The sequence below is a fragment of the Cheilinus undulatus genome, linkage group 22 (assembly GCF_018320785.1).
Source record: "Cheilinus undulatus linkage group 22, ASM1832078v1, whole genome shotgun sequence".
Classification (NCBI taxonomy): Eukaryota; Metazoa; Chordata; class Actinopteri; order Labriformes; family Labridae; genus Cheilinus; species Cheilinus undulatus.
The window spans coordinates 3,620,495-3,642,105 of NC_054886.1; the positions used below are offsets into that span (position 1 = coordinate 3,620,495).

A 21,611-nucleotide genomic window follows, 5' to 3' on the forward strand; every position below is an offset into this window, starting at 1 on the left:
CGTGCTCAGATCTTCATGCTGAATGAAAGACTACAGATGGTTTTTTTCCCTCTTCACGGACCATGCTGCGTCTGATTGGCTAACAAGAAATGAAAATTTAAGACGCCTCTGACATTCTCACTGTTCTGTGCTGTTTGTTGTGGTGTCTCTCTCTCTCTCTCTCTCCTGTGTTCACTCCTAAAGTTTCTAATTGCTGATTGTCGGCTAGACTAAAGAGATGTCACAGCTACAAGAATGTGAAGCTAACATGGCTGAGAACTGCAAGACAGTCCAGTTTTTGCTGTTACTTTGATAGAAGCATGATAGTTTCTAAAAGTTAGAGGATTTCCCTTTTGCTTTTACTTCCTTTCACAGCTGCACCATGACTAAACTGCTCACACCCTTTACTGTGATCTATACCTGGGGACACCTGTAGGGGGCACACCTGAGCTCAGCTACAAGATGTGTGGCATGAAAACTCCCTAGGCATGACAATGTCGACCCCAGGTTAATGATATACTTTGGGAAATAAACACATATTCTAAATCAGATGCCTGCAGCATGTTCCAAAAAAGTTGGGACGGTGCACTTTTACCATTGTGTTATATCACTGTGAACATCTAGGGACTGAAAACTCCAATCATTTGTACTGAATGGGCATTTTTTTTACATTCATACTTGATTTTCACATTAAGTTGCTCAGCATTGTTGCATTTTGCACTTCATAATGCGTCGTGCATGTTCGAAAGGAAGACAGGCCGGGACTGCATGTAGGCCAGCCTACTACCTATACTCTTAATGTGAAGCCAGGTTGTTGTAACACACGCTGAATGCAGCTTCACAATGCCCGTCATATGTATTGAAGTATTTGTGGCTCCTAAAACCTGTATGCACCTCTCAGTATTAATGCTGCCTTTACAGATGTGCAAGTTACCCATGCCATGGACACTAACACACCCATCACTGCAGATGATGGCTGATGACTTCTGCCTTGATAGAAGTCTGGATGGGGCTTTTCCTCTGTAGCACAGAGGACTCAGCAGCACCTGAATGTTGTAGGCATATTCCTTTTACTTTGCATGGTTGAGTCTTAACTCAGATTTGTAGAAGCAGTTTCAAACTATGCCAGCTGACTTCTGACATGTCACTGGGCCCTCGTTGTAATACCCACCACAGAGTGATACTGGTTTTTAATGCTGTATAGCTTAAAGGATAAAAGGTCAAGGGCATTCAGTCTTAGAGTTTGACCTTTTCCTTCATAGGCACATAACCTTCCACCATCAGTGAATGGGTGAGCCCTTTCAGAGTGCTGCTTTATACCCAACCATGATATTATCTCCTGTTATCATGAACCTACCTGCAGCTATTGCTCATGAAAGAAGCAAAGAGAACACAACATAAGATAGAAAACGCTAGCAAAAAGTTAGAAGAGAGCTGAGACAGGATGTGGGAAGCAGGGCCAGGGTTAGAAGAGATTTCAATCATGGGCATGTGTGAAATAGACCCTGTAGTGTGGTTAATGCAGGAAAGTGTATGGTCCTGTTAAGTACTTGTAATTTTTTTGTTGTTGTGAGAAAAGCACAAATTCATTGGCTTTTATTTTGAATTGCAAGCGTTCACAGTGAACTGGGGTTTGGCCCCTGCAGACCACTGCTGTGAGACACAGCCTCTGTCAGAAAAAGAGGTTAGAACTTTCAAAATAAAATAGGATTAAACTCCTGGAAAGGTTAGGGTAACAGTTAGAATACCAAAAGTTAGATTAAACAACCCAAACTAAAAGAACTGATTACAAAATGATTAATAAAGCCCAGTAAACAGTCTGATTACAGGGAAGACACAGTGTAAAAACAAGCTAATGTAGCTAAGGCTAAAGCTAACAGAGCTAGGCTGGGCAGCAGGTAACAAAGCTGAAGTCTGTGCACCTTTTACAGTTTAACAAATCTCATGAAACTATATTTCATTTACGTTAAATAGCTACGTAGATAGTGAAGCAAAAGGAAGCTTATGCTATGTTTACTAAAGCTGATTAAGCAATGTTAACGACATAGCTAATGTAGCTATGTAAGAGTTAGCTATGTTTGCTTGAGCTCATATTGCTAAAGCTGACGTAGCGTCAGTGGCTTATGTAGTCATGTAAACTATGTAGCTAGCGTACCCACATAGCTTCAGCTAAAGCAAACAAATCTAAATGTTGACATATGTACTTCTTAAAGGGGTCGTTACATAATTTAATCCCAGATTAAACCATTTTTGAAATGTTGCTCAGTCTGTTTTCATAATGTGGTTGTTTTATTAACGGAACTGCCAGACTTTGTTTTTGAGTAAAGTTGAAATTAAAAAAAAAAAAAATCTTAAACAGGAAGTCCATTGTAAATGACATCACTTCTGTCCTGACAGAGGTGATGTCTCTCAGTAGTGGTCTGGAATAGGGGGCGTCTGAGAGCTGCAGTCTGCAGTCAGACCTCTCTCTGGGTGGGGTTGTTGCTGTGTTTATTATCTCCTTCTCTAAGAACCCTCACATTTATAGATCACTGCTCCTCCTCTGAGTGATCTCAATAAAACATGTTAGAAATGTAGCTTCATCTGTCGTCTGGTCTGTTTTTGACTATTAGCCTCAGGTGACCTCTATCACCTGACAAAGCTGAGGGAGGAGCCGCAAGACACACACCACCACAACAAAGACAAGCACAAAATAGTGAGCATGTCAGTGTACTTCCTATTTATGGTTCATTTCTTGTTTGCCAATCAGATGCAGCGTGGTCTGTGAAGAGAGAGAAACTGTCAGTTTTATTTTATTCAGCAGGAAGATCTGAGCACGATGACATCTGCAGCGTCTGTCTTCATCCTGACATGTTTGATCGTAGGAGAAACTGGTGAGTTAGGTTTTCATTGCTCTGGTTTTTAAATCAATGTTTATCTTCTTACCCAATATGTTCCTGAAATTTAAACACAAAATTCTCTGTCTTTATTCTGATTTCAGCTCAGACAGTTGCTCTGGAATCATCTTCATCTGTTCATCATGAGAGACGAGAAACTGGAGAGAATCTGACTTTACAATGTGCCATAGAAAATATTAGTTTTACTTGGCTTTATTGGTTCAAGCAAACTCTTGGAGAAAAACTGAGGCCCATCTCTTATTTCAACAAAAGTGGAAATTTCCATGGCTTCAGTGGTGAGTTTAACAATCCACGTTTCACACTGAAAAGTCAAAACAGTAAAAACGAAATAACAATCTCAGATTTGCAAATGTCAGACTCAGCTACATATCACTGCATATGTTCAAATGAATACATGATAGAAATTCTAGCAACCATCACAGTCAGTGTGAAGGGTTCAGGTGTGAGCGTCCCAGCTCTGGTCCATCAGTCAGAGTCTGAAACCATCCAGCCAGGAGGCTCTGTGACTCTGAACTGTACAGTCCACACTGGGACCTGTGATGGAGAACACAGTGTTTACTGGTTCAGAAACTCTGAGGAAGCTCATCCAGGACTCATTTACACCCATGGAGGCAGGAATGATCAGTGTGAGAGGAACCCTCACTCACACACTCACACTTGTGTCTACAACTTGGCCATGAGGAGCCTGAATCTTTCTCATGCTGGGACCTACTACTGCGCTGTGGTCTCATGTGGACACATACTGTTTGGAGACGGGACCAAGCTGGACTTTGGAGGTGAGTTTCTTCATTGTCAACATGATCCCACATGAGAACTCTCTAATCAGACTAAACACAGATATAAAGCTCTGAGCTCGGCTTCTTCTGTCTGACTGTACCCACAGATGAGGTGAGCTCTGGTGTCTTGGTGTATTCTCTGAGTGGAGCTTTGATATCTGCAGTTATCCTGATAGTTGTCCTGGCCTTCTTATTGTACAAGATGAACAACAGAAACAGCAGCAAATCTGATGGTAGTATTATTTATTCTCTAAAGCTTGTTTGACTTTAATGACTTTTATTAAAAACATTTTTCTTTGTGTCTCAATCAGAGTCTTCCTCCTCTACAGCAGAGGTAAATCTGAATATCTCACATTTAATGATTAAAGCATTATTACTAAGTAGTTTTTGCAAACTGTATACTTGAATATTTTATATTAATATAATAAGAACTAAAAATATGTAATATTTATTTATTTTTAAATCAGGATGACCAAAACCTCCAGCAGCTCTATCCTGCTGCAGTCAACGTGACCAAGAGATCAAGAAGACAGAGAGATCTGACCTGGAGTGAATGTGTGTACCACACCTTAAGGAAGTAAAACCTGACATGTTACATCTGAGCTTTGTTCTAAAGGAAGCAGATTTTCTACGTCACTCTTTCACTCTTTAAAGTAAATGTAGATCTTTGTTTTACAGTAAATGTAAAACTTGGAGTCTGTCTTTGAATTTAACCCATTAATGTCTGCTGTGTAATTTTCTGGTTTCTTCATGTTGCTTATAGAACCAACTAGACATTCACAGTTTAATTCATTTTAATCAGGATGATGATTTTGGCCTTCCACCAATCAAAGGATCATACTGGTTATTTATAATTACTGTTATTTTAGTTGTTGTTTTAGTCAGTCAAATATCGCTTCATGGTAAATGGTTGAAATAAAAATGTGTAGACTTGGCATTTTCAGTTTTCACAGTAAACTTTGAGCTGTTACATTAGAAAAAAAACATCTGAGGAACTATTTCTTGTAAACTAAATCAATTAAGTATACTCAGTCATGAGTTAACTGGGTAAAACATCATCTAAAGGTTGTCTTTTTACTTTTACATGTGAATTTATTGTAAATAAAGAATCAATTGTTGCATATAATGAACCACAATATTCAGATGTTTCTAATAATTGATGCTGTAGGAGCTTTACAGAGCATTGATACTCTTTCATTCAGTTATAGTCTTTATATTGTAAGTGTAACATTTATGTTTTCATGTTTTTGCTGTAAAAAATCAATAAAACATCAAAATCAGATCCCTGTGAAGCTGAAAATAAAGTGGATGTGTCTTTGTGCTGTGTTGTTGCTGACCCTACATACATCATTTTTCTGATTACTATCTAAATCAGTTTATTTTCATCTGTTTACAGTTAAATGTGTTGGTAGTATTTGTAAGGTCTAGAATACAGACTAGTACTACTAGTAAGAGTCAAAATGTCCACTAGTACCACTACGAGGCTGTTTCACATCACTGGTAGTACTGGTGCAGCTTAAAATGCTAACCAGTACCACCATTAAGAGTCAGACATGCTCTGGTACTACTGGTTGCACTCATTGCTGATGAGGAGGCGGGGCAGATGTGAGTTTTCCTGTAAGCCCCTCAGTAAGAATTACAACCAGTCAAGATGCAGGATGCATGAGGGCGGTTGCCCCCCCCTCATGGCCCAATTGTTGAAAAATGCATGTTAAAGTGCCCTCATGGTTGGCAAAACACACTACACTGCCCCCTTGGCTGGTTAAAACATGACAAACTGCCCACTTGGGTGGCAAGAAGGCATGTTTAAGTACCCTCCTCATGCAAAAAAAAACACTTAATTGCCCTCTTGGCTGGTTAAAACATGATAAACCGCCCTCTTGGTTGGTTAAAACATGATAAACTGCCCTCTTGGGTGATAAAAATGGTGCTTAAGTGTCTCCTGGTTGGCAAAACACTACTGTTGCCATGACTTTTATGTTGGGCCCTTTTTGAACTATATTGAGCCAGAACTGTATCTCACAGAACCAGTTTGGATTATCTGGTGCTAATATGGTGTTAAAATGCACGAGAATACAGGAAATGGCATCTACTTAACTGAAAATGTTCTGGGGGAAGACCCCCAGACCCCCTAGGGATTTATTTATTTCTGTGTTCTTCACAGTCCAAGGTTGAATCTACACAGTTCTTGTGGATGCTGATCCTAACAACAAACTAACTTGAGTAGTCTGTCTAGTTGGTCTGTTTTAAGGCTACATAATGGGCTTTTTATATAACATATAAACATGTCTAAAGTGACCTCAAAACATATCATGCTTAGTTCCCTCTTCAGTGCTGAGAACGTGCTGTATGTGCCCTTTTTTTCTTTTCACCCCCTACCCTTGAAAAAGTCACTGATGCACGCCACTAATGGCCACCATGTCCTAACGAGGCTAAAACCTCAGCAAGGAGGTGATGCAGTGATGTTTAGTGTCATGGTCCAGGTTTTGATTTATTATGTTCTTGAGTTCCCTCGTGTTTTCCTGTGTTTATTCTGTGTATTTTGTGCTCTGTTATTTCATGTTTCTAGTGTTTAGCTATAACCTCTCGTGTTTCTATGGTTTGTGTTTTCTCTGTGAGTTCTCTCTTTCATGTTTAGTTTTACTCCTTGTGTTTCATGTTTAGTTTTACTCCTTGTGTTTCATGTTTAGTTTTACTCCTTGTGTTTCATGTTTAGTTTTACTCCTTGTGTTTCATGTTTAGTTTTACTCCTTGTGTTTCATGTTTAGTTGATTCCCTGTGCTTTAGTTTCCCTCCTTGTGTTTGTTTCCTTGTATCCTCCTGTGTTTTCAGTGTTTTTTTAGCTTCTAGTGTCCAGTTTTGAGTCTTTGTGTGCTTCTTGTGTACTGTTCCATGTTTCCTGTTTTATTTTGTAGTTGCCTTCCCTTGTGTGTGATTCTGGCTTTTCTTCCTGCTTCAGTTTCCCTCCTTTGTGATTACCCTCACTAGTTTCACCTGTGTCTCGTTATCCACACCTGTCTCTCCTTGTGCAATCACTCTCTGTGTTTTTAAGTTCTGTGTTTCTCCCTGTCCTTTGTCAGTTTGTCAGTGTCATCCCCAGTGTTACTTCTCTGTGTTACTCCTTGTGCTCTTAGTCGTGCTCCTGTGAAATTTTATGTTTTGATGGACTTTGATTTAAGTAAGTTTAGTTTTATGGCTTTTTCCCCTCGTGGATCCTCAGTTGCTTTTTCCTTGGACTTTATTTTATTTTATTAAATCCTTTTTGAATCAGCAGTTGGGTCCTCCTTTTGAGTTTTTTGCACTGTTTATGACATTTAGGGCAGGAATCATTGTGACTGTGCAGGAATCAAGTGAGTTGGTAGTCCCCTTTAAGGTGCCTGAAGGTGTAAAAATGGCCTCAGCAAAATATGTGGAGGTCTGAACTGCCCATTTCCTGCCATGGTACAAAAAGAAGAACCGTGCCTTCTGGAGTAAAATCATTTTCATGCATGACAACGCACCATCCCATGCTGTAAAAAACACCACAGAGGCCTTGGCTGCTGTTGGCATAAAGGGAGAAAAAAATCTACTCTATTGAGAAACTGTGGAGCTCTGTGAGGGTGGACAGCAGTTTACCGACCAAAACAGCAGCTCTGGGAGGAAATTCTGGCATTCTCAAAGAAAATACAGGTAGAAACTGTACATGGACTTAGAAGATCAAAGAATAAATCCATGTTAATATGGAACTGGATCTGTCAAGATGTTTGAGGAAAAATAACTCTAAATGCAAATTTCTGTTTTCTGTCCTTTAGAAACTATTGAGTGTTTAATTATTTGGACCACTGCATTTAAGATTATTTTTCAAGAAAATCCATCCAATTTTGTCAAATAAAATCACTATTACATTATAAATGTTGAGGAATGAAAAATCCTATGGAGCTAATTATTGACTATTTAGGGAAAATGAACAAAAACAGTACATGCATAATAGTTTAGAACACAGAGTTTATGCTTATTGACCAATATAAAGTATATTTCACATGCTGACTCTAAAGGGGAAAACTAAAGAGTTTTAATCTAATATTTATTTTTCTGTTCCTCACAAACATGTAGTTTATTCTGAGGTCATTTTCCATGTTGACTCTGATCAGCTGGCTGTTAATAAAAGTGCACATGTGACATTTGACTTTAGATCTGTGTTGATTTGATTAGTCCCTAGTGTTACTAGAAGGGTGTTTATGATGTTACTAGTATTACTAGTGGATAGAAATGTTGTCTTATTATTGAACATCTCTGACTGAGCAGGTTTTCTTACATGTAGAGACTTTAACTAGTAGAGCCTTGCTGCAGGCTAGAACACAATTACAGACTACTATCAGACAGTTGCTGTTCATGTAGGGCTTATTCCCTCACTAGTAGACATTTTAACACACTAGATGGCGACTCAACCGTAAGACTACAGTAAAACTGCTCACTGGTCAATATGTGCCACAAGGACTACTGGTGAAATGTTGATTTTTAACAAGTGCAAACTTATAAAATCAATAGAAGAACAGGTTAACAGAGAGAGAGAGAGAGAGAAACACTCCACCACAACAAACACAGCAAACACAGTGAGCATGTCAGAATACTTCCTATATCTGTCTCATTTCTTGTTAGCCAATCAAACGCAGCGTGGTCTGTGAAGAGGTGAGAAACTGTCAGTTTTCTTTCATTCAGCAGGAAGATCTGAGCACGATGACATCTGCAACATTTGTCTTCATCCTGACGTGTTTGATCGTAGGAGAAACTGGTGAGTTAGGTTTTCATTGCTCTGGTTTTTAATTCAACATTTGTTATCTTCTTATCCAATATGTTCCTGTGTTTTTAACACAATATTCTTTGTCTTTATTCTGATTTCAGCTCAGACAGTTGATCTGAAATTGGCTTCATCTGTTCATCATGAGAGAAAAGAAACTGGAGAGAATCTGACTTTACAATGTGCCATAGAAAATATTAGTTTGAAAAAATATTTTTGGTTCAAGCAAACTCTTGGAGAAAAACTGAGGCCCATCTCTTATTTCGGCAAAAGTGGAAAATTGAGTGGTTTCATTCGTGAGTTTAACAATCCACGTTTCACAATGAAAATTCAAAATGGTAAAAATGAAATAACAATCTCAGATTTGCAAATGTCAGACTCAGCTACATATCACTGCATATGTTCAAATGAATACATGATAGACGTTCTAGCCACCATCACAGTCAGTGTGAAGGGTTCAGGTGTGAGCGTCCCAGCTCTGGTCCATCAGTCAAAGTCAGAAACCATCCAGCCAGGAGGCTCTGTGACTCTGAACTGTACAGTCCACAGTCGGACCTACTACAGCACTGTGGTCTCATGTGAACACATACTGTTTGGAGACGGGACCAAGCTGGACTTTGGAGGTGAGTTTCTTCATTGTCAACATGATCCCACATGAGAACTCTCTAATCAGACTAAACACAGATATAAAGCTCTGAGCTCGGCTTCTTCTGTCTGACTGTACCCACAGATGAGGTGAGCTCTGGTGTCTTGGTGTATTCTCTGAGTGGAGCTTTGATATCTGCAGTTATCCTGATAGTTGTCCTGGCCTTCTTATTGTACAAGATGAACAAAAGAATCTGCTTCTTATCTCCAGGTATGATCACTAACACTGTTAGTATCTTCCTGTTTTCACTAAGTCTTCATTCTGAATTCAAGAGTGATTTCTGTGTTTCACCATCAGAGACACAAGCAAGATTTTCAGCTCCCTCCACAACAAACATGGAGGTAAAATTAAATGCTGCCAACGAACCATTCATAGCATGTTTCTTTGCACGTTTTCAGCTTTTTCCAAGAGACATTTTTTGATTTTCTCCAACATATATATTTTTCTAGGGTAACAGAGGAGCAGACGACGTCTCTTATGCTGCTCTGAACGTTAACATGCCCAACACATCAAGAAGACAGAGAAACACAGCCAGAGATGAATGTGTGTATTCCAGTGTGAGGCAGTAGAAGTCACCATGGTTCATCTTTTACTACGTCACTTTAAACTGATGTTGGACTGATAACATTTTCAGCAATGTGACTTTTCTGAATCAGATACGTTCTTGAGTACGTTCTGCTTTAATGAAAACATTTGCATGATTTTAGAGTGAACAAAAATCAAAGCTCTCTCTTTTTCTAAGTTTTTTTTTTATGTATTCAGTGTTTTTTTCTGTATTTTATTGCCTTTTCATAGACAGTTTCAAACTAAGGTCACGTCCTTTGCGGACTACACCCAAGAATAACCAGCAGTCCTTTACCAGCTTTTCTTCTTGTGTTATTGATTAATACAAATTAAATAAAAGCTTTTTTTAGTTAAAAAATTACAGTAATTGATTTTGTTTATAATTTTTTTTTCTTTTTCAGCATTTAGACAAAACAACATGATCAATATTCCTCTGTATAATTTCATCTCTTACTGCAGTCTGACTGGATGTTTGATTGTATTTTCAATGACTTCTAAGAGTTTTGTGAATCAAAACGTTTAAAATATGATATATTGTAATGGCAATGCTACGATGAATTGTACGTGTTTAAACATTAAAATTAAGAAAATAAATGGTCTGTTTCTCAGCTCCCTCCACAAGAAACCTGGAGGTCAGATTCTTTCCTTTTTTTTTTTTCTAAGATTTATTTTTGGGTGTTTTTGTGCCTTTATTTGATAGAAGAGGACAGTTGGTAGTCGTACCACTGATATTCTTTCATCACGTTCTCAACTTTTTCCAAGTTTGATTTTATTTTCTCCTACATTTATCTCTATAGACGGTCTCTAACAGGGGCCACCCGCTTCAAGGACAACACCCAAGAATACCCAGCAGTCCTAGACCAGCGCTTGTGCTCATGTTATTGATTAAAACAAATAAAACTATAGCTTTTTAATTGTAAACTTACAGTAATAATTAATAATTATACTTTTGTTTTTGCCTTTTAAGGGTGTAGAAAAAACAGTGAGACTACTATTTCTGTTAAAATGTCATCTCTATATTATAATAGCAGTTCTGCTGTAGATGAATTTACATGTTTTTGACTGAACTGTGATGTGTAGTGTAATTGAACCCAGGGATGCAGAGGCAGATGACGAGTTTTAAACAGTTTAATGAAGATAAAGTGGGGGGAAGGGGAAACTCCAGGGTCCAGGGAGGGAGAGTCTTCATGGGATCGAGAGTGCTAGACAGGCGGCAGGTGAGAGTGAGGGAGGCACTGGAAGGCAAAAAGACACAAGAGTTACAAAAGGTTCACAGGAGGCACTGGAAATATACAAAATGTTGCGAGTGAGTCAAGAGGTGGAGTGCAGCAGTCACCACAGGTGAGTAGTCTGCAAAACTCTGACACTGTGAAGAGACAGCCGCAGCCATATGAAGGACCTTCTTAATCAGGTAACGCGCTGCAGGTGTGACTGCTCTCCACAGTGCCATGGGGGAGGGTGCAACCTCAAAAGAAGACAGGGTAAGTTGACAGCAAACACAAGTGACCAGCGGAAGCTGGAAACCGGAAGTGACTCAAAATAAAGCAATTTTTTAAATAAACACCACATGAACATTAGAAAAGAATAAATGTTTTTCATCAAGGTTAGAATAGTTTTGGATTTTTCACTGTTTTTGTTTTTATTTTGTTTTCAATTCCTGTGTTCAATTTCACCTGGTTTTAATGAGTTTTTACTGCTGGTTTGTCAGTTTAATTTTTTTGTTTGTTTGTTTGTTTGTTTGTTTCTGTTTTAATTTTATTTTAGTTAATTTTGTAAGCGCACTATGTAGTTTTAGTTAGTTTTCTTTTTTTGGTAAAGATTAGTTTTAATTTAGTTTCAGATAACTAAAATGTTTTTTAAATGTTATCTTTAGTTATTTAGGTAGTTTTAGTTAACTATAATAACTTTGGTCTTTATTAAAAATGTTTGTTTCTTAATTTTTATCAGTACCACATGGAGATCCTCTGTCTTTGAGACAAATATGACAGGTGGTCTAATAAATTTGTCTCAGAGACCATCCAGCATCATGAAGTGCTTTAATGCGGACTCTTTCATTTTCAGTGAGCTCTCCACATTTTACCATTTTGAACAGGAATGAGGAATTTCAAACTGAATTCACCCAAATTTGAGCCGGCTCACTGGGCTTCTCTGAGAAGTCAGAAATTAATCAAGCATAACATTCAACCAATAAAACTCATTTTTTTCTCTTCAGGAATGCAAGTAAATAACTATAATTTAACATATTAATCAAGAAATAATAATGTGTTTTACTATTTTTTCCTTTTTTTTTTTTGTAAATTGGTAAATTTGAAAAATCCGTTGAAAACAATAATAATTATATTTTAGCATTAAAATATCATTTGGGTTAAAGAGCTTCTACATATTGGTGTATTAACCATTGCAGAAACATAAAAAATGATTTTGGTAATTACCAATGCTGTTAGTTTAGGGCAGCTGTGGCATAACCCTACTTTGGTTAGGGTGGTCTAATAAATTTGTAAAGCACTGTATATTATACACATATTTATTTTAACCATGCAAAGGTAAGACATGTTCAAGTTAGCATTAAATATGCAGCAAACATTTGGAAATATAGTCATTAAAAGTGAGATATTTGGATTCACCTCTGCTGTGGTGGAGAAAGACTCTGACTGAGACACAAAGACATTCTTCACAGAAAAAAAAAAATTAAAAAATTGAAATGGAATGTCACCTTTCTGTTGTATTTGCCTTGCACAATCTTAACAGGTAAAATAGTTATTTATAGCAGACTCCCTTAAAGAAGTTTTATACATATGAGCAGTCTCTCAAAGTTCTTGTTCCTTTAAAAGACACAAAATAGTTTTTAGTTTCAGTAGGCATGTATAAACTACCACTTGTAGATCTCTCTTTCTCTCTATTGTTGACTGTCTCTTCATTTCACTGTGAAAACTACAAACAAACCAAACAGTCAGACTCATGTGTGCATACACTTCCAAGAGGGTCTGGCTGCAGCCCTCGAGCAAACCTCTACGCTGGGGCGTTCGGTTGGAGACCTCTACGCTGGGGCGAAACCTCTTTGCCGGGGCGTGACGTCATTGCCCAAGCCTACGCTTGGGTGTGCAGCGTGTTAGCTGTTGTTAGCATGACTACAACACTGTGCTTATGACGCATTAGCATAGCCCTGTACGCTGGGGCTTTATTTGGGCGTGCAGCAACACACCCTGACCACTACGCTGGGCCCCAGCGTAGTGGTCTACGCTGGACCGTGCAGACGCCGACCCGTATGGGTCTATGCCATGCTATGCTATGGGTCTATGCTATGCTATGCTATGCTATTAAACCCCGACTGGTTCAGTTTAGGCGTTTAAATCCGACTGGTTAGGTTTAGGGTCTGTAAGGGCTTTGGCACAGCCAAAGCCCTTTCAGGGTTTTAAGACTCAAGCCATAAGACCGAGGACTAAGATTTGAAGACCGATGAGCAAAGACACATGAGAGCAGGCTTCCCGGAACTCTTTTTACTCAGAGGCACGCCCCCTTATTGGATATAGACGATAGACGATACAGACGATAAACGGACTCAACGGACTCTAAGCAGAATATAAACATCAGAAGTTTAAAAGGCTCAATAACTGATGGACTGGAATTTAAAATAAGTGTTTGAAATAAGCATTTACAGTGAAATATTGAGAATAAATAAAACCAATAAGAAAGACTAAATCAGTGTAGTTTAATATTTGATTAGTTTTCCAATTCACCTTCAAACATAAAACATGTTAAAAGCTCATAAAAGCTAAAGATTCAGATTTAAATCTTCCGACAACATTTATATGATTTTTTTCTACATTCAGTCCATCATAGCCTTAATTCAGACAAAAGATAGTCATAGGAAAGTGAGCCATGTTTTGTCTGTCTAATTTAGTCCAAATTTAGCCCAATAATAGTCGTTAAAAAATGACAATATTACAGCCACGTCTTTATCGAGAGGTCTGTATAGAGACATCTTTTCAACAACCTGAAATTTACAGCATTTCACCGTTTACTTTTCTATTAAATCTAGACGTTTTTTTAAACATCTTTACCAATATTTTTTTCTAAGTGTTATAGTCTATTTATAAATTTCTGTTTATTAGATTATGAAGAGAATTAAAATCAGACAGCAGCAGTCTGTCTGATTTTAAGAAGAAACACGTTTAAATCACAGTGGTATTAATAAAGTTTCTATCAGTCTGATAGCGTCAGGTTTGATCATTAGCCTTCACACTGAATAATTATGATAATTAATAATTTGGTAATATAGCATTTGCAGGTAGAAAGAGCCCGAATGTTTTTTGATATCAAAAAATAGTTGCAATGAAAATTAAAACGTCTCCACTCTGTCTAAACAATGTCCAGATTTAATAGAAAAGTGAAAGGTGAAAAGATGTAATTTTCATGTTGTTGTAAAGACATTTCTGTATGGTTGTACTTTAACGACTATTATTGGGCTAAAATCAGGTGGACAGAATAATTTAATCATTTTAATCATCAGTCTTATGGCTTCAGTCTTCCATGTCAATTCCTTGGTCTCTCCATGAGTCTTTGGTGGGCGGAACTAAGACTCAAGGAAAAGACTCAAGCCTTATAATAAGAGAAGTGAGACGCACCCCATATAGAGCACCAGACACACAGCACCATAGAGAGCACCAGACACACAGCACCATAGAGAGCACCAGACACACAGCACCATGGAGAGCACCAGACACACAGCACCATGGAGAGCACCAGACACACAGCACCATAGAAATGCCAGACACACAGCACCATGGAGAGCACCTGACACACAGCACTGTGGAGAGCACCAGACACACAGCACCATGGAGAGCACCAGACACACAGCACCATAGAGAGCACCAGACACACAGCACCATAGAAATACCAGACACACAGCACCATAGAAATACCAGACACACAGCACCATAGAAATACCAGACACACAGCACCATGGAGAGCACCAGACACACAGCACCATGGAGAGCACCAGACACACAGCACCATAGAAATACCAGACACACAGCACCATAGAGAGCACCAGACACACAGCACCATAGAAATACCAGACACACAGCACCATAGAAATACCAGACACACAGCACCATGGAGAGCACCAGACACACAGCACCATAGAAATACCAGACACACAGCACCATAGAAATACCAGACACACAGCACCATGGAGAGCACCAGACACACAGCACCATAGAAATACCAGACACACAGCACCATGGAGAGCACCAGACACACAGCACCATAGAGAGCACCAGACACACAGCACCATGGAGAGCACCAGACACACAGCACCATGGAGAGCACCAGACACACAGCACCATAGAGAGCACCAGACACACAGCACCATAGAGAGCACCAGACACACAGCACCATAGAGAGCACCAGACACACAGCACCATGGAGAGTACCAGACACACAGCACCATGGAGAGCACCAGACACACAGCACCATAGAGAGCACCAGACACACAGCACCATAGAGAGCACCAGACACACAGCACCATGGAGAGCACCAGACACACAGCACCATGAGAGCACCTGACACACAGCACCATAGAGAGCACCTGACACACAGCACCATGAGAGCACCTGACACACAGCACCATAGAGAGCACCAGACACACAGCACCATAGAAATACCAGACACACAGCACCATGGAGAGCACCAGACACACAGCACCATAGAAATACCAGACACACAGCACCATGGAGAGCACCAGACACACAGCACCATGGAGAGCACCAGACACACAGCACCATAGAAATACCAGACACACAGCACCATGGAGAGCACCAGACACACAGCACCATAGAGAGCACCAGACACACAGCACGCTACACACAGTAGGAGCCACCTTAAACTCCTATTTAACCACCAGGATCAGCCAAACAGAGAAGACACTACTTCTGGCTTACATAGGGGTGTTGCTGGGTGGAAGGTACCAAGTGTTTGTGAGCCACAAAGCTATGACACTCAAACTTTAAACAGCAGCTAAAGTATGGAGATTTTTATTCTGTTCTTTGGGGAAGCACCAGTGATTCCTACATTACCCATAATGCAACTCTAATGACATCTTTAGAAATTATTTCAGACTTGGGAAATCAGTCAATATTAAACTTTACAGCTATTAATTATTTTTTCATGTATTTGTTTTTTAAACTGACCCTTCAAACTGACCTCTGTTCTTTGTTACATGCAGTTCAGGTCCTGGTCTGTAGGGGGCAATAGTTCACCTACAGTAGCTGTAGCACAAGTGCCACTTCTTCATATTTACAAACATAATCAGCATATTTTTCTGACTGTATATTTTTAGCAATCAAAACTGTTTCAGCAGACCACTGCAGTAGCAACGACTGCACACATGAGATATTTATAGTGAAGTCAACACAGAGCAACACCACAGAGGTTCACTCAAGCATTTCAAGTGTGCTCTTTTGTTTTCCAACCACATAGTGATGTGTGCAGAGACACTATTGTGGTCACCACATATATAACTGTCATGTCTAACCTAGTTCAGAGCCCTGATTGCAGGTACCACTATAATAGCAATGCTACTTCAGTGGTTTCCCCCATTCTGGTCAGATATGAACATGAACATGGCTGCTGTATAGCCACTGTAAGGGGAAAAAACTTAGCATACAAACCCAATGCCAAAAAAGTTAGGACATTATGTAATAAAAAGAAAATAAAGTGAATTGCAATTTCATTTCAATCTTTATCCATTAAGTATTAAAACTGATCAGATTCATTGATTTATTTAAAATATACACACATCCTGAATTTGATGCCTGAAACATGTCTCGTTCCTGCCTGCACACAGAGGAACACTGTTCATCAGCTGTTGGAATATTTGCAGCCTTTCTCAAAGTGGAGAACTTTGCAGCCTTTCAGGAGAGTTACCCAATCATGGTTCTGTTACCTCTTACCAACTAACCAGCTTACCTGTCGAATGTTCAAGGTGTTTTTGACACTTTGCAAAACTTTCCCATGTTGCAGGCATCAAATTTAGAATGTGTGTGTATTTAGAAAACATATTTTACCAGTTTGAACATTAAATATTTTGTCTTTGTGCTGAATTCAGTTGAATACAGGTTGACAAGTATTTGCAGGTCATTGAATTATTATTTTTTATTCACATTTTGCACAACTTACCAATCTGTTTGGTACTGGTACATTGAAATGTGATCTGACAGATACAGATATTTTCACAGCCACATATTTAACCCTTTCCCCATCCCACTTCAACGTCTAAATCAGCCTATCTGGTCTAACTACCAGGCAGAGAAAGAGATGCATTTTCAAGTGAGACAAAAACAAAAAAAAGCTTTCATCAGAGTTCCCGCTCTGGTCAAGTTCGCCTGAAATGACTTTGGCTCAAGTGGTTTTGTCACCCACCCTCCTCCCCCTGACAGGAAGTCTGTGTGGTTTTATTTGTGATGTTTGTTTCAGTTGCTGCACAGCAACACTTCTGCTCTTTCACATGATGTTGTACTTCATTTCATGCATCTGTAGTTCTGTTTGACGGCAGGTTAAAGCCCATACAAAGTCATAGTCTGGGACTTGAAGCTTGTAGGAGGAGTGACATTAACTAAAGGGGGCTGGTCTTAAGAGTCTCCCTCCTGATTTGATCATATATCTAGATAATTTTTAAAAGAATTAATCTGGAACATTTTATTATTTTAGCACCATTAAGGACCACAGCATCATAAGAATTTTATTCAACAAAGATGCATCAGTGGTGGAATGATGATTCTGAATTCGATGATGTTCACCATCTTGGTTATCATTGATTTCACCGTAGCTCTCCAGCATAACAAACCCCCTTAGGGCCAGTGGGAGGAAATGAAGAAAAGAGACAAAAGGATAGGAGAGAGAGGAGCCAAATGTGAGAACTAAAGGCGAGAAGATGGTCAGGTTTGACTGTATGTTAATGATGAGGAGGCACGGTGAAGGTGTGGTCTTGCTTGTGAAACTCTGCAGTGTACGACACTAGTCAGGTTTACCGTTAGCCCATAGCTGGCCTACTTTATTTCCAGAGCCAGATGTAAAACATTGTGATGACACATGATATAACCACAGCCCAGTGTGGTTCTGTGGTAGCAGCTCCTCATGTTTTCGACCTATTTTAACAGTTGTCTCCAACAAAAAGAACACAATGATGTGTTTCACCTACTGTACAAGACTTTCCTTTATTACCTAACCCACACCATCAAGTCATGCTCCTTTTACCCGGCCACACTGGACCACAATATGAAGCCTGAAAAAGTCTGCAGATAGCAGAAACTCTAAGAGCTTTTTCACCTTAGACAGGACTGTTTCACAACTACTCCAGCTGCCCCTCCCCTCTCCTACACTGATCTGCTTTCACATTTGTTCTGTGCTTTAGCACACTTGTGTATGAACACAGACTGAGACAGTAAGTAGAGGTATGACGTCTGCAAATCTGCCAAGATGAAGAAAGACGAAGAAGCAACAAAGCCAACTACTGTCATGAACTTGATGTTTGTTTGTTCCATGCAGAGAGTGGATTTCATCTGCAACTATGGAGGTTATTATTTATAGATGTAGAGATGCATCAGCTTAACATCAGTACAGGCTGATATCAGCCCTGTTTGCAGACATCGGACATCAGCCAAACTATATTGCATCCAATCAGTTTTATGCAATTGTAGCCATTCAGTAGTATTTTTGACTTCAAAGAGTCTGTTGGACAGAGTCTAATGCTGCTACTAATGCCAAGTAGTAGCAGTACAACCCAACTTTAAAAATACTGAAATATCCCTTTAAAAGCAGTAAAGTGAGGTGTTGGATCTCTGCTTCATGTGAGCAAAAAGAGAACAGATTATAAACAACTGAACCATGTGGCCTTCACAGTTATGAAGCTCAAAATGACAGCTTTGAATATTTACTTCACAGCAACTTTCTCCATTTAAAGACACTGGGCACTCTTAGATTCATAAAATCAATAATGATAGATTTGAAAAGTTATTTTTTGGTCACCTAAACTATTAAATAAAATATCACATCAAGATTCATTAGAAAAAGAGGACAGTGTGAGCACGTAGCTCTAAAGACAGTGAAAGGACACTGCTGCAACTTGTGAAAACCACAGTAAACAACTCTCCTCAGCAGCACGATCCAGGAAGTTCAGGTTCATATGAGACACGTGTTGCTCAGAAGTGTCTCTTCTCTACTGAGGAAAAAACAAGAAAGCCATACAGCCTTTTCTTCTCTGTTTTTAAACACAGACAGAAAACATCAAAGACTTGAAGTCACACAGAAGCTCATGGTTGCAGGGTTAAGGTGGACTGTGTGGTTTACAATGCTTTTACGTCTGCATGGTCCAACACAAGCATGTGATGTGTGAAGTTTTTCAACTATGTGTGATCTGAGCCTCTGTTTCCATAATATGCTCATGTTTCTCTCTGCACTACTGCATAAAAATGGTGTATTTATAAACACAACTTATGATTACAGCACGACTCATTTTAGCACAGGAGATGTTCTGAGTTCAGTTTATGGCTCCTTTGTCACTTCTCAGCAGGCTTTGGTGCATGCAGCATTAAAGATTTTTATTTCTCACATGCTTAAACAGATGCTCAGTGAAATGCAAAGATTGTTCTGCAGGGCCATGCAGTATGTCTTAGAAACTACAATAAAACAGTCTCAGCTGGTTTAACATGAGGATCCACCACCACTTCCTCAGTGACAAACAGTGACCCCAATTTGATCAATTCTTCAATCATGGCCAAATATTCAAACAAACACTGTACAGTAAAGAGATGAAGACATTTCCTTCAAAATGAAAGCACATAACAAACTTTGTGCCCCATATTTTTTCCAGGCTCACATCGGCAACTCACAGAAAATGGCTTCCTGACCCACCAGTTAAGGAACCAAGGCTGTAAAAGACATATTAACATAAGAACTACAATTCGAAAAAAGATGGGACACTATAAGATTGGTCAGTGTCTGTTTTTTAATGCTAACAAACCTTCGCCAATTTTCCATGGATGTGCGGTATTACTGCCACATTATACAAGCATTTTTCAACATGCACGTGCAAGCATGTCGAACAGAGCGTGTTCCTCTGCAGGTGTTATTCAATCCTTTTACAAAATGCTTTAGGTCTCAAAAAGGGCTATTACAGAGGTGCTGGAAGTGATTTAAAGTGGTATTGTTTTCACACTTCTCAGGTAAACTGAGTAGCATCAGGACATCTCACATCCAACGTGGTTAGATCAGTTTAAATGTTTTTAAAAACTGTGCCTGATGTTGCTGCTGTAGCATATAGCATGTATGGCTAGCTTACATTGCCGTGGATCACATTAAAACCAGCCGTGCATGTTTAAGGGTTTAACTTTAGAAAAGACCCAGCACGGTGCCAGGCCATGGCGCATGTATAAATGTACATACAGTGCTGTGAAGAACTTTTAGGCAGGTTTGGGACAAAAATTGAGGCTACAGTAAGGTGTGTAATAGTGAATAAGTCCGCCCAGGGGTACCACCGTTTGCCTGATTGGCCCAACGTAGTAGGAGAAATACTGTAGCTATTTATTGATACCTAGGGATATGGTATTACCATAATATAGTCCATTCAACAACACCTAGAAGTGCCGACAACCATTCTGGGATGGAGCTTTTCTAAGAGAGCTTAAATTGAGTAAAAGGTGTGCTATGGTTTGACATATCCACAATACAAACTGGTGAAAGGGGAAAAGAACCATCAAGATTGAAGCTCCAAAAGCCAGCATCAGTGGTGGTGTGTGGGTGTATTAGTACCCATAACATGGTTCACTTACATATCAGTGAAGACAACATTAATGATAAGAGGTACATACAGGTTCTGGAGCAATACATGCTTCCACCCAGACCATGTCTGCTTATTTCAATACCAAGCCACATTCTGCATGAGTTACAACAGCATGGCTTCACAGTTAAACAGTGCAGGTACTAGACTGGCATTCAAGCAGTCCAGACCTGGTCCTGAGTGAAGCAAAAACTGAAGCCTAGTTCATGCAGGATACAGTAGTCATGTACCCAGCTGTGATCAGCTAACAGCCAGCTAATCCTAATTATTGCCTCCCAGCCCCCACAGCCAATTACAGCCAATCACAGCTCTTCCTCTCATCACAGCAGTGTATTTAGATATGATGTACTTCTCTCTAATCCCTGCTTGCATTAATGCTGATGTACCACACTGCTGCTGCTGGTAACGCTTAACCTCCTCCACCCCAGCCTCCTCCTTTATAGCATAAAGCCTGTTGCACCCTCATATCCAGAAACATTCTATATACATACATGCTGTTGTCCACAACTTTTGGATTTATTATGAATCTTATGTATAAGTGTTTTTTCACATTTACCGCTGACATTGTTGCCCATAGATAGAAGCTGTTTAGCCCCTACATTACACAGTACCACCAAGGATCCCAGCAGAAAAAAGATGTAATAAATGGCTAAAGTCAACCTTTATTTAATGTTGAGCTCACAAGGGATTAATAAAATAAATCCTGTCAGACTCTGCTGGTGTGTTAGCTGATTTTATTAAATTACACTTTTGTTCCTTATATTGAAGTCTTCACCATGTCTTTTTGGCTGTTTCTGATGGTGTGGGAATGCCTCATTTAAATAAAAATGAAAATAAGTCATCAGCATGTTTCATGCAGTGTCTACTGTGTTTATTGGTGCAATGAGAGGAGAAATCCTGACAGAGATGGCTGGAGTTCATTGTGTTGAAGAATACAAACAAAAATCAAACATGAAATAAGAAAATGTTTTCTGATATGGCCTGAATTTCATGGCACCCTCATAATCTTCAACTCCAACCTTTCTGTGCTGTCAGATGATACTGGGGATGTCTATGAGCCCCCCACTGTGAAATTGCACAATATATCAGTATTGCTGTGTAAAGGTCAAAAGGTCAAATGACAAAGGAGCTGTGA

At 39.3% G+C, this 21,611-nt stretch overlaps 1 protein-coding gene across 1 annotated transcript; it reads left to right on the forward strand.

Moving 5' to 3' along the window:
• Positions 1-2,797: 2,797 nt before the first annotated feature.
• Positions 2,798-9,659, forward strand: LOC121504951. Its single transcript, XM_041780070.1, has 8 exons — positions 2,798-2,852; positions 2,960-3,652; positions 3,760-3,885; positions 3,964-3,986; positions 4,120-4,231; positions 8,852-9,052; positions 9,160-9,416; positions 9,525-9,659. Exons 1-8 carry the CDS (start codon positions 2,798-2,800, stop codon positions 9,642-9,644), a joined length of 1,587 nt encoding a protein of 528 aa, XP_041636004.1. The 3' UTR covers positions 9,645-9,659.
• Positions 9,660-21,611: the final 11,952 nt, after the last annotated feature.